Below are 13,445 nucleotides of genomic sequence, written 5' to 3'. Positions count from 1 at the left end.
TCAGAATGCCAGTCTTGCACACCCCTACCTCTCGCTGCTTTAGGTGGCATGTCAACTTTAGAACAGTAGCAGCACAGAACTGCTGACAATCCCACTCATATCTCTGGTTTAACACCTTGGGTAAAACTTACACAAGAAACGAAGTTAACAAGCGTTCAGCTACTGCCTTCTTTAGTATAAGACTTACACCAAACAAGTGTTTACCTGACTTAGTTTCCTTGAAGTTTTACATCAGAATCCTGATTATTGTTTAAGTTACGGATGATGCTATGTCTTGGTTTGCTGAATAGATTCCTGTCTTCTCTTCAATAATAGATGACTATTTGTTTATTTCTTCATTTTAGACTCTTTTTAAAAAGTGGGAGACGTGTAAGCACAGATGTGTTGCAGCAAGATGCCTTCCTCGTGTGTCAAACAAAGTAAATTACTTTTTTATATACTGTAAAGTCATAAATATTTGCAACCAAAATATTTGGCGAATCACACCCATAAAACCTATTTTGCTCCAGAAATGTCGGCGACCTGTTGCAATATACGAAGTATGTATTGTTAGTGGAGTTTGACATTAATAAATAATAATCTTTATTTTTATATAGTGCCTTTCATAGTGGAATACCATCACAAAGTGCAAAAGTGCCAAAAATGTTAGCGTTGTTTTTCATACGCGAAAAACACACAGTAAAAGGCTTGCAAATATGTATGGCTTCACAGTAATTGATTGGTGATTATTATAATGTGTTAATTAGTTTGCTCTTAAAAAGGGAAAGCCAACATTACAATAAAAATACAGCAATAAAAACAGCTTGTTTTTCTTGTGTATTGTTTTATTGTTGACTTTCCCTTTAAGAGCAAATTAATTAACACATTATAATAATCACCAATCAATTCTACAAAAATGTAATTAAGTTTGTTTGAATGCACACCGAGGAAGGCATCTAGTGGCAATGCGTCTCTCTCTGTGCTTGCGTATCTGACATTTAAAAAAGAAAACAGAAGTCTGAAATGAATAAATAAATAATATTTTTTTGTAATTTGAAGTGAGTGCTGGTTTCTGGTAGGTAACATGTAATAATTCTCTTTGATCAAAGCACCTAAAGTGAATGTTGTGAATTAAGATTCAAGTTTTCTTTGGAGTTGAGCAAGCCCTTTGATAATTTATTGAGCACTCTTCAAAAATGTCATCTTGCATTGGCAGTTAACATGTAACTGTTTGGTTGCCTGTGACAGGAATGACCAAGGGTCTGACGTCAGGCAGAAGCAGGAAGGGAAAAATAAAACTGACACCGGGGAAGTACTGCAGTTCAAAAGAAAGAATCGGCTGGCTGCCGTTTTTATTAATAACAAAAATAAATAAATATTTAAACAAAAGAACACTTGCGCTCACAGAGCAAAATAAAAGGGTTAACAAAAACAAATCACGAACACTACAACCGGTCAGGCTGGGCAATCGCCTTCACTGACCCTATCCTTGGTTAGTTTCGTTTTTAAGTAAATTTTCTCTTTCTCTCGCTCTCCGTCGCTCTCTGTCGCTCTCTCCTCGCTCTCTCCTCTTTAACAACCCACCCTGAGTGCCGAGAGCTGCAGGCTTTTTATATCATGGCCGAGGGGTTTAACTAATTAGTAAATCATCCTATTACCCCTCGGCCACAATCTGCACGGGTTTATTAATTATTACTCCTGGCAGAGGACGAGCACCGATCTCGCCTCTGCCAGGACACGTTTTAAAAATAAACAAAACAATAACACGGCGCTCGCCGACAAATACAATAAATCATAATAAACAAAAACAATAATCTGCACAGGGGCGGAGGGGGAGACCCCGATCTAAAAATAAATAAACAATGTACAGGGCTGCTCGCCCTGTTACAGTGCCATTGCAGTTGTGTGACAATTCTCTTTTCAGGCCCAAAGACATTATTATTATTGTTTGTTTATTTAGCAGACGCCTTTATCCAAGGCGACTTACAGAGACTAGGGTGTGTGAACTATGCATCAGCTGCAGAGTCACTTACAACTACGTCTCACCCGAAAGACAGAGCACAAGGAGGTTAAGTGACTTGCTCAGGGTCACACAATGAGTCAGTGGCTGAGGTGGGATTTGAACCGGGGACCTCCTGGTTACAAGCCCTTTTCTTTAACCACTGGACCACACAGCCTCCTATAGACATGGACTTTATGGGTAAAAATCAGGATGTAATCAAGAACAGAGTTTATGCACACATGGAAGAGCTCTGAAATGGAGCAGGAATCTTCTACAATTCCCATTACTTTTCCGCTCTTTACGTGTCAGCCTTAGTAGCTGGAAGAGCTTGCACAATATCTCATAATCGGCATCATTTAAATGAAATATGACCAATTCATCTGCATGCTTCCACATCTGAACTACAACATGCTTGGGGCGGTGGTGGTTAGAAGGCACAACTTCATTGGACACAACCTTTTCTGCATTCTCTTTACAAGGCACAACTTCATTGGACACAACCTTTTCTGCATTCTCTTTACAAGGCACAACTTCATTGGACACAACCTTTTCTGCATTCTCTTTACAAGGCACAACTTCATTGGACACAACCTTTTCTGCATTCTCTTTACAAGGCACAACTTCATTGGACGCAACCTTTTCTGCATTCTCTTTTTCTTCAATGCGGGCCAGTATGCTCAGAAATTCTGCTTCGTTGCTTTTGATGAATTCCCTGGTCTCCTCTTTCATTTTCTTTACTTCTTCATCCTCCATTAATTCATCATATTCTTCTTCTGTCTTTAAAACAAAACAAAGCAGAACAAACATGTCAGTGACAGCCATCCCTGCCATTCAACATTAAACAATGGCATCAAAAAACAGAGCACCATGACCAAGCTCCACTGTAGGCATATGTAACAATGTGAGTGTGACATGCAGACAGGTGGTCTTCATATAACCCCAGATTATATTACTGTCAATATAGTTTATGTAAATTATCCAGACCAAGTTTCATCATAGTTGAAAAAGCTCTTCTCTATACATAAGAACATAAGAACATAAGAAAGTTTACAAACAAGAGGAGGCCATTTAGCCCATCTTGCTCGTTTGGTTGTTTAGCTTATTGATCCCAGAATCTCATCAAGCAGCTTCTTGAAGGATCCCAGGGTGTCAGCTTCAACAACATTACTGGGGAGTTGGTTCCATACCCTATGTAAAACCAGTTTCAAACATGGTCAATGATACAGACAGGGTCATTCCATATAAACCTAGATTGTGACACGGTTTTCTAGAAAATGTAATTGCAACTTTTTGATGATTTTTTTTTGATGATTTTAAGATTTGTCATTGGTGTTCATTATCATCACTGTATAAATGACTTGCGATCAGTTCTATGGTTAACGTGTTTCAACTGGGTCCCTAGAGCAGTTTAGAAGCCTATGTATATACATGCCATCAGAATAATGTAGAAAAGGTTTCAAAACATAATCACCACACCCAAATCCAAATTATTTGCCATTTTCTATGGACATTGTGTTCACAGCACCCTGGTCATTACATCTTTGACTTTGACTAGTTTTATATTCTTACCATAGGAGCAAAACATTCCCCATAGTTGTAGACTTTGGTTCCAGGAAACTCAATTCCCTTTTGGAAGAGGTCCTGCAAGCTGTCAGCCACTTGGTGCAACACCTCATTTTCATAAGCATAGATGTTGCCATCTTTGCCTGCCAGAATGATCAGCTGCAGCCCCACCGCCAGACTCGGGAACATATCAATGGCACCGACAACTCTCATCTCTACTCTTTCAGGAAGGTAGAAATCTTCCCATGCTTCAAGCTCATCCTCCATTTCTGCATAGATTGTGTCATCTAGCCCCCCAATTCTCATTGGATACCCTGCTGGCTTCTCCAGAGACACAGTCTGCCCCCTGTATTTGTCCACTTGTTCTGATACATGGTCAAGGTAGTTGGGTGACTCTGTTGTAAGAAAAAACAAAGTGGTGGGTGTCAGACTTCAAGGATCAAGACCTAAGATATGGTAAAATAACTGTGTCACATTATATCATAATAGGAGGCGTGGTGGTCCTGTGGTTAAGAAAGGGGCTTGATACCAGGAGGCTTCTGGTTGAAATACCAGCTCAGCAACTGACTCACTGTGTGTGTGTGTGTGACCCTGAGCAAGTCACTTCACCTTCTTGTGCTCCATCCTTCGGATGAGTCATAAAACAAACAAGGTCCTATTGGAAGTGACTCTGCAGCAGCAGCAGCAGTTGCTGATACATATTTCACCCCCTAGTCTCTAAGTCGCTTTGGATAAAAGCATCTGCTAAATAATAATAATAATAATAATAATAATAATAATAATAATAATAATAATAATATTTTCAATCGATGGCTCTTTAGTACGGTATGCATTTACCAGAAAACAATAGTCACACATTTGTAATATGGCAGTCATATTTTTGTACATCAGTAATACAATTCAAATCACAATTTAAAAACAATTGCATAAGATGTCAATTGGGTTCACTGCTCGCCATTCATTTGACAAGTTACACATACCTTTACCAATGCTGCAGAAATCCTGGATCCTGGATAAGGGACCCTGGTTGCTGCAATTCCAAAAAACAACTCAAATATTAGCATGTGCGCTTATGTTATGGTTTAATTCTTTATAATGAACCAATTCTAAATGAAAATGTTATGAAACCTGCCTTGTGCAATGGGTTTTTTGCCATCACCATAAGTATCCATTCACTCTGCTTCATAGGCATTAGGTTCAGATCATGTTTAAAACAGTGATGCTCAGTATGGTACTGGCCTCTTTGTTTTTTAAAACCTGATTTTTAAATATTAACTGTATCAAAGTCTTTAGAAAGTATTTAATCAGTTCAGTAAGTTTTTGATGTCAGTCTCTGACCCCCTCAGAGCAACTCACCCTCAGAGCTGGTCTGAAGAAGATATGATCACTTGAAAAGAAAATTTAGCACAGAGGCTTATTTCTGGTCCTTGATTTGCCCCTCCTACATAATTATTAATGTTGGCAGGAGTTAAAATCCTAAACTACATGAAAATGCATGACCACTTGCAGTTCTCAGTTCCTTAGCCGCAGGAGACTTCTTCATAAAGTATAAGACTGGACAGGTCAAACTGCCAGGAGTTTCTCCCTCAATGCAACGGTATGAGAGTCTCCAAGGCCTGAAAAATGAAACTGGGGCATGTCTTTCACCTAGATCAGGGCTTGATGAGGTCTTTAGTTATCAAGGTACCCCAGTTGGAAGCGTCAGTCTTTTTTTTTTTATATATATAAATTTATTATTTTTTTATACATTTTTTTACCCCGGTTTTCTCCCCAATTTAGTATGCCCAATTATTATCTTTATCCTCGGCTCGCCGCTCACAACCCCCCCGCCGGCTCAGGAAACGGAGGCTGGAACACGCGTCCTCCGAAACGTGCCCCTGCCAAGCCGTCATTTTTCGCACTGCAGATCCACAGCAATGCTACCAGACCTATTGTCCTGGAGGACAACACAGATCTGGCGGCTCCACTGCAGAACCACAGGCGCCCTATCGGCCACAGGGGTCACTGATGCGTGGTGAGCCGTGGATTCCCCTGCCGACCTAAGCCCTCCCTACCCGGGCAGCGCTCAGCCAATTGTGTGCCGCCCCCTAGGAACTCCCAGTCACAGTCGGCTGTGACATAGCCTGGATTCGAACCTGCGATCTCCAGGCTATAGGGCACATCCTGCACTCCGCGCGGAGCGCCTTTATTGGATGCGCCACTCAGGAGCCCCCTGAAGCGCCAGTCTTAATTATAAAAACATCATTGTCATTTTAATCTATCACTGATTTAAAAGACAACAAGACTAGGTGCACAGTAAGTGGACTTATCCAGTCATGTTTCCAAACAAAGCTTTTTAATTTTTGTTTAAATTTTATTTATTCTAGAGTACCACAGACCCACTGAGTTATCAATCCCAAAGATAATGCACTTCAATGATAGCAATGAATGGGGCTTTCCTGTGTTAACTCTAGTTTCCTGTGTTAACTCAGTTTCCTAGATAGCGGGAATGAAGAAAGTCACTGAAAAGAGTAAATGGGACCTTACCTTGAAGCATGTGACCCTGAAGAAAAATGTAAGTATTGCCTAGAAAAAAAAAAAATATGATATCTCTATATATATATAAATTAATGAACAGACACAAAACTGTATTTTAACATTGAAGTCACCAATAGAAGTCGAAGTAATCTTGGTTTATTACTGTACAGGGTCAACGAAACAAAACAAACAAAACAAACACGTGCCTACCATGACATTGTGCATTTCTCATCCAGCATCTCTTGGGTCAGTTTTGACACTTGGATGATCTAAATGAACTAAATGAATGAAAAGAAACAATCACATGTCACAGCTGAATAACCTTTAATAGATCACAGATGTGCAGGAAACAGGAGACATTCAGGAATGTTCTGCTGCCTTCCTTCCTGATCTGGCTTGAGAAGCTGCTTGTCAGTCTCACACTGCATGTCAAGTTACTGACAGCAACCAATCAGAAACAAACAGGGAGGTGAATTTGAACAGTGTTTCCAGGTGTAACCAAAGAGAAGCCACGTTATAAAGAACATTATAAAAGAGAAGCCACATTATAAACAGCATTATAAAAAGATAAGCCACTGGTAGATAAGCCAATGGTAAAATATATGCCAACACTAATCATTTTAATTTGGAAAACTAAGCACTGTCCGCCCCTCCCCCCTCCAGCTCGTGTTATCCAGAAGCAAACCTTCAATTACAGCAAAACGTTGTATAGCATAAGGCGTAAGCTGTACTGAAAGAAATGTCTCGAAATCTCTCTGCCGTTTGGGATTTTTCTGTTAAATGCCCAGATGACAAAAAAAAGTTGAATGCACACTGTGCAAGCGACTCTTATCATGGAGGTATAACCAATCTCTGGGGTCACTTGACAAGCATAAGTTCATATTATTATTATTATTAGTAAAATGTGACTGATAACCTGCTTGGAATGGAGACTGTTTTTAAATAACACTTTGTTTTGCCTCAGTCCGCTGCAGTTAGTGCTGTTGCAATGCATGCTTACTGTACAGAGATCGCAAGCAGCCTCAATTATATGTAAATAAACAACGTGTATTTTTTTTTAAATTTAAATTATAAAAACATGATTACTGTTCTATAGAACATATTTTTAAACTACATGTGAATTTTATTTGGATTACCTGTAAAACAATATGATTTTCAATCAAATATAAACAAGCAGCTATGGTGACGCCACCAGTAAATTATGCAAATGAGTCCCATCGAAGGGTCAAACCTTCCTTCGGTAATGTGTTCCGAACCTTCGAAGGGCAAAATGTACCCTTCGTTGAAGCTCTGGTATTTACACGCTCGTGGAATTTAAAACTGAATTAAAAATTGTGTTGAATGTAAAAAAAATGGCTAAACACACAGAAACCTCTGACGAATGTGCTCGTGACCAGAAGGTTTTTGTTGTGGAAGACAGCAAAGGAAAGAAGGTACAACTTAAGTGTGCTAGTACCGTACTATGCATATTGTGACAGAAAAAAAACGGCCAAGCATTTTGGAAAGTAAGCGAAAACAATAATTTCATTCAGTATATAAAAAGCGAAAGCCCGGAAAAATAGAAACCAAAAAGCAGAAGCCCTAAGCACAGGACACAAAAATTGCAAAGACACAGTGATGAGAACATTTCAGAGTTCATTTCCAGGGAACTGGGTATAACTGGTGAGTGTGATTCGTTTACTGAAACAAGTATTCTACAAAAAGCTGATGATGTAAAAAGTGGGAAATCCTCGAGACACCACAGAAAAAAAACACCACGAGTGGTCAGGGGGTAAAGATACGCAAAGAATGGAGAGCATCGGTCTCCAGTGGTGTGAAAGGTAGCATCGCAGCGAAAGTGTCATTCTACTGCAGGACAAAATGCATCGTGCCTGGTGTGGGTAAAGAGGGAAGCTCCAATTCCTGCCCATTTAAACTTATTAAACTGTACCAGTTTTAAAAACATGCAGACTCAAATGAGAACCTTTGTAACTTTATTAACATAAACATTGCATATTAAAAGGAATAAAAAAGCAACACAAAGAAAAACGTGATGGAAGACTTATTTACAAAGTCAGCAATCGCCTTCAAAACACCCGCTGAAGAAGCCTTGTAAAACTAGTAAATATATACTTACGTAATGAGAGGGCGGTGTTTGCATTCTCTTCACTATCTTTTTACCATGTGGTCAATGCTTGTAGCTGCAAGAAGACAATCATTCAAATGTTTATCACTTTGAGATGTGCAAAGTCTTGATTTGCTGATCCCCAACGATGTTTAAAACTTTCAGAACGTTGCTATGTTGCAATTCTATCAGTGTTTATTTTTTTTGTAAATTAGCTTTGGTTACCTCTGAATGCAGAAACATCGCTAAGGATCCTTTTCCTTGTAGCTTGAGGTTAAGTGTTCATATGATGGCATTTCATCATTCAGGGATGAGTAGATCAAAGCGGCTCTTCTCTTCCAAACAATCTCATGGCAGAAAGCAGCTCCATGAAATGAGTCAACACCTGACCACGACCAAATCATCCTAATTCTGCATGAGCACCCAACTGCTGTCACAGGTTTCCTGCTCCTCAACTAAAAGCTTGAGCTCTCTGTGTTGGAGGGAGTGTGTAACGATAAAGGTCACCAAGCAACAACCTTCTTTGTAGCTTTCAGAGATTATTATTATTTGTTTATTTAGCAGACGCCTTTATCCAAGGCGACTTACAGAGACTAGGGTGTGTGAACTATGCATCAGCTGCGAAGTCACTTACAATTACATCTCACCCAAAAGACAGAGCACAAGGAGGTTAAGTGACTTGCTCAGGGTCACACAATGAGTCAGTGGCTGAGGTGGGATTTGAACCGGGGACCTCCTGGTTACAAGCCCTTTTCTTTAACCACTGGACCACACAGCCTCCTTGAAAGATCTTTCCATAACTTGCAGGACAGGTTTTCGTGGTGTATTATGCAGTGATATGAAAAGAAATGTGGAACCTCAGCCTTCTTCATGTCAATATTTTTACCTGTCACTTCAATAAATGTCATCAGTTTATTGTAAATATCCTCTCCCCGCGTTTGGCCAGTAATGTAAGCATTTCCTCCACAAATTTACACCCAAACAATGAACTGTGCAGTGTCTGAACTATCTGTGCACTTGTCTCTTACTAGGCTGAGATACTCCACATTTTCAAGTCCATTGCACAGCTCAGTAATCAAGTCTTCAGATGTAGTTTCCACACGTCTTGCAACTGTTGAGTCTGACACTTGGAGATCTGTTTAAAAATGGCATCCTTATTTTTTAAATCTGCAAACACTGACTCGCTGAAATCTCTGAAACACTGCTTCATTCTCCATCCTTAAAGTGTTTTCATCTTTTGCTAGTTGCCAGCGTCTGTAACATTGTAACTATCTTTTACATGAACAGAAACACATTTTGCTGTCCATGAAAGCTTGAAACAAATGTACACACTTTGTCTTTTCTCCAATTGGTTATGACTCACCAAAGTTAAGGTGACAGGTTTCATAATGGCATTGCAAGTTAGCCTTCTTTAACACAGCAATAGTCTTCTGGCACAACAAACACATTGGTTTTCCATTAACCTCGCTAAAAACAAATTCCACTTCCCAGTTAGGCTTGAATACTCTTGTGTTCATCCCAGAGTTTGTGTTTTTTAGTTGCCATTTCATTTTGTTCACTGTTAACCTCACTAGTTCCCTCTCACACTATTTTCAGGCCCTCTTGATAACATCCCTTCATCTCTTAGGAAAGTCAAAGAGCATGCTCTGGCTGAGGCACCAATCACGGTTTCCAAGTCTATCCTCTTCATCAGTTAAAAAAAAAAAAAAAAGCACGTCCTCTGTCTATCAAAATCAGTCATTCAAAATAAAACATTTTTGTATTTTAATACCCACAATGGCTGTTTCCATACAGGTGTTAATTTTTTTAAAGTAAATATTTAAATGAAAAATGTGCAATCAACCCAATGGAAAACAGCTTCATTTGCATGAATTTAGCTATTACGAGTTTTGAAAAATATTGTAGAACCAGATAGTATTTATGAAATCTATCTATCTAGCTATATATATATATATATATATATATATATATATATATATAATGAAATCTAGTATGTTAATAGATTTAAATAGAAATACATGTGTTTGTTAACCATGGCACCATAATCATGTTGTGCATTTTCGGTTTTCACCTTTAAAAACATTTCCCAGGAATTTTTCAGAGTTTATTTTACATATATTACAATAGGGATAAAACTGGTAAAATAATAAATAAATAAATAAATAAAATGTTTTTAATTGAAGCATTGGTAAAAATCGGGCGAACACATCTCAGTATCCACACTATACACGGCGTGGAATATGATGAGTAGCAGTTCTGGTTTCTCATGAGGTTTCATGTCCCTGGCATGTCTGATAAAGCACAATCTGTGCAAGTAGAAGACACGTTATTTTTAATTTCTTAACAAATGCCCTTATCCAGGGCGACTTACAATTGTTACAAGATATCACATTATTTTTACATACAATTACCCATTTATACAGTTGTTTTATTTTGTTTTTTACTGGAGCAATCTAGGTAAAGTACCTTGCTCAAGGATACAGCGGCAGTGTCCCCCACCTGGGACTGAACCAACAACCCCTCTGGTCAGGAGTCCAGAGCCCTAACCACTACTCCACACTGCTGCCATGTTAGCTGGTACTTTGTTAACGTTTGGGCAATCGCTGTGCTGACAGGAATAGTATCTACAGAAGGTATGAACATGACATCAGCACAAAACAAGACAGGTTTATTCGCCTTGAAATCATAAAAAGAAAAGAAAATTGACAGAACTGGACGGTGCAAGCCACCGGGAGACGCATCAAAAAGCACACTGGACATTCCCATCAATGCGTTCTATAAGTTTACCAACTAAAGCATCATCATTTTCTGTCAATGTACAATTAAGATGGTCGGCGATAGGAAGTGTTTTAGCTGATGGACAGACAGTACTGTCGCACGAAGTCACCAATACATACCTCTCTGCAATAAACCGTAGCTGTGCATCAAAGCACAGCGCTCTGACAAACTCATTAACACAGTCATTGTGTGCTCTCTTTTATTATAGCACAGCGCTCTGACAAACTCATTAACACAGTCATTCTGCACTCTCTTATTAAAGCACGTGTAAAAGCAGCATAAATGGATTGCTTGTCTCTCAGTTCACTTCATTGTTTTATTTGAATGTGTCGCTTATTTTTCAGTATGTTCTTTTATTGTCAGTGTGAACATGTACCTCAATGCAGCAGTATCTGCAGCGCTGTGCATCCTCTGCCTCATCTGACCCACTTCTGCTATTTTTGCATACTTTGAAACATTCGTTTTCTTTTGAATATTCATAAACTTCCCATTCCTCATCCCCTAAAAATATCATATTTTAGTGTATTTCAACTTAGTTTTTGATCAAGTTAGTTACCACGCCCACCAACTGCCACAATAATCAGACTGACTGGCTAAAATAATCAGGTGATAATGTGTTTGTGAAGTGACATAAAACCACGTTTGAACGTTATTTGATTCTCTGACGTCTAAACGTACGTGCTGTATCCTAGGATACAGTGTAGGGCTGCTTATTACAATGTCGGAGTCAACATAAAATAGCATTTTAATCAAAATATTGTGTATTTCCTAGAAAATAGTACAGGGAAAATACTGAATAGTAAACATAAATCGAGTATAAATCAGTAAAAACCGACGTCCAATTAAAATACTGCAATGTTTTGGTAAAATTCGGAATAAACCGGAAACGCGGAACACTACCTTTAAGTACCTCCGCTGTTTGTTTTCAAACACGCTCTCCTGTGACAAAGGCATGTTAAACACACCGAAAATTTTGGAAGTTGCCTCTTTTCAGCTAAAAAAAATACATACAAACAAGTTGAAAAACATTTACTATTAAAACAGCAATTTCGAGGTCATAAAATTTGTGAATACTTTTTTTAGACCTACAAACAGCGCCTTTCCTGCATAGTTATGTAATCCCTTGGGCTGGTAAATTATCTATTGGTTATCCCCTACCCCACAGACATTCTTAAACGATACCTTTAGATAAAATAGTCAGTTGTAGACTCATAGTCTACAGTACATATTTTATTTTGTAATATTATTCTCTCTTAAAATGACTTCCTCTTTATTGAAACACGACACTGTAGGCTTGTTGTCACAGCACATTGTTTATTTTGGCATGTAGTCAAATATACTTTGTAGAGCACGTACTGTACTATTGGGCAGCTTTTGCCAACACCCAATACAATAGGCAAAATATTTATGAAGGTAGATTGTAAATACATGTTTAAATACACCATGTTGTTTCTATTTAAGTATTCTTTTTTTTTTTTTTAACCAACGGCATATTACTGATTAATTAACGCAATTTCTTCGGTGGGGGAAAGTGTTGAGGAAGATAAACTGGAAATACAACACGGTCTGGTCGCTGATGAACAGTTTCTACAAAACGATCGACACGATCGCTTTATACAATATTAATTACATCTGTAATATAGCGTGACATAAAAAGAAAACTGAAAGAAATACAACTCAAATTCGACGTGGCTTTCCTGTTGTCGGGGCGTTAGTAAAAGCTATTTAAAATAATGAAATATTAAAATGTATTATTGTAAAATCTGACAATATAAACTCGCAGTAAAGTGGCTTATTAAACTTAAGAAAGTAAATTATGTAGACTTACAAAATAGCAGTGTGTACAGAATTATTTTAAAATAATTGTCGTTAACTGCGTTAAAAAAAAAACTAAACAAGGATACAAATCAAATGTGCTTGATAAATAGGAATCTGATAAAATACTGCTAATACATAAAAAATAGTTTTCTTTTTTTATATATATATAATCACGGAAACGCCACATTTCCAACTGCGTTTCATAAATGTGCAAAATGGCGGCGTATTTTCTAGCCCCTGTTCTGAAGTGTAGGTATTATTTAGTAAATTATCTAAAGTTATCGTATCCACCACCCCATATACATTCTTAAACGATGTCTTTCGATAAAATACAGCTTATCGGTTATACGTGGTAGACTAATAGTCTATAGTAAATATTCTATTTTATAAAAGTTTTCTCTCACCTTAAAAATGGCTCCCTGCTGGACAGCAAAATGTATTCCTGTGCCTTTGTGTTGACACGCACAGCAGCACACACCCTGCGAGTGAGTCACAGGACCGACTCACTGGCAGGGACAATGCAAAAGATAAATATCTCATATTCATGTGTCAAAATTCTGCTCCTCAATATATATTTTTAGAGTATATAGAATATTTAACGCGTATAAATAAAGTTTGACTTTAATGAAACAGTTATTTGATATAAACCCCTAGTATCTTTATTTTATTTTAAAATTATGCATG

General features: G+C 38.1%; 1 protein-coding gene across 2 annotated transcripts; it reads right to left on the bottom strand.

Annotated features, from left to right (window-relative positions):
• Positions 1-1,295: 1,295 nt before the first annotated feature.
• LOC131732021 (uncharacterized) lies at positions 1,296-13,260 on the bottom strand. 2 transcript variants are annotated; one of them, XM_059021037.1, is made up of 7 exons: positions 13,166-13,246; positions 8,178-8,241; positions 6,272-6,339; positions 6,071-6,109; positions 4,525-4,574; positions 3,551-3,939; positions 1,296-2,758 (listed from the first exon to the last, which is right to left on the bottom strand). In XM_059021037.1, the coding sequence occupies exons 3-7, from the start codon at positions 6,298-6,300 to the stop codon at positions 2,198-2,200; spliced, it is 1,068 nt and encodes a 355-aa protein (XP_058877020.1). In that variant the 5' UTR covers positions 6,301-6,339; positions 8,178-8,241; positions 13,166-13,246; the 3' UTR covers positions 1,296-2,197. The 2 variants fall into 2 exon arrangements, with proteins under 2 accessions (XP_058877020.1, XP_058877022.1); XM_059021039.1 differs by lacking the exon at positions 8,178-8,241 and having other exon boundaries at positions 13,166-13,260.
• Between the last annotated feature and the right edge of the window lie 185 nt (positions 13,261-13,445).

This window comes from Acipenser ruthenus, unplaced genomic scaffold (assembly GCF_902713425.1).
Source record: "Acipenser ruthenus unplaced genomic scaffold, fAciRut3.2 maternal haplotype, whole genome shotgun sequence".
NCBI classification, from domain to species: Eukaryota; Metazoa; Chordata; class Actinopteri; order Acipenseriformes; family Acipenseridae; genus Acipenser; species Acipenser ruthenus.
Note: the sequence above shows the minus strand (reverse complement) of the source record. Positions and strands in the feature narration are given on the sequence as shown.

What these genes read in the sequence shown, in the direction of transcription:
- LOC131732021 (XM_059021039.1), bottom strand. Translation starts at nt 6,300, where the DNA reads ATGCTGGATGAGAAATGCACAATGTCATG. An exon ending in GAGAAATGCACAATGTCATG is followed by an intron (nt 6,110 to 6,271) that starts GTAGGCACGTGT and finishes TTTTTTTTCTAG; the next exon opens with GCAATACTTACATTTTTCTT. An exon ending in TTTCTGCAGCATTGGTAAAG is followed by an intron (nt 3,940 to 4,524) that starts GTATGTGTAACT and finishes TTCTTACAACAG; the next exon opens with AGTCACCCAACTACCTTGAC.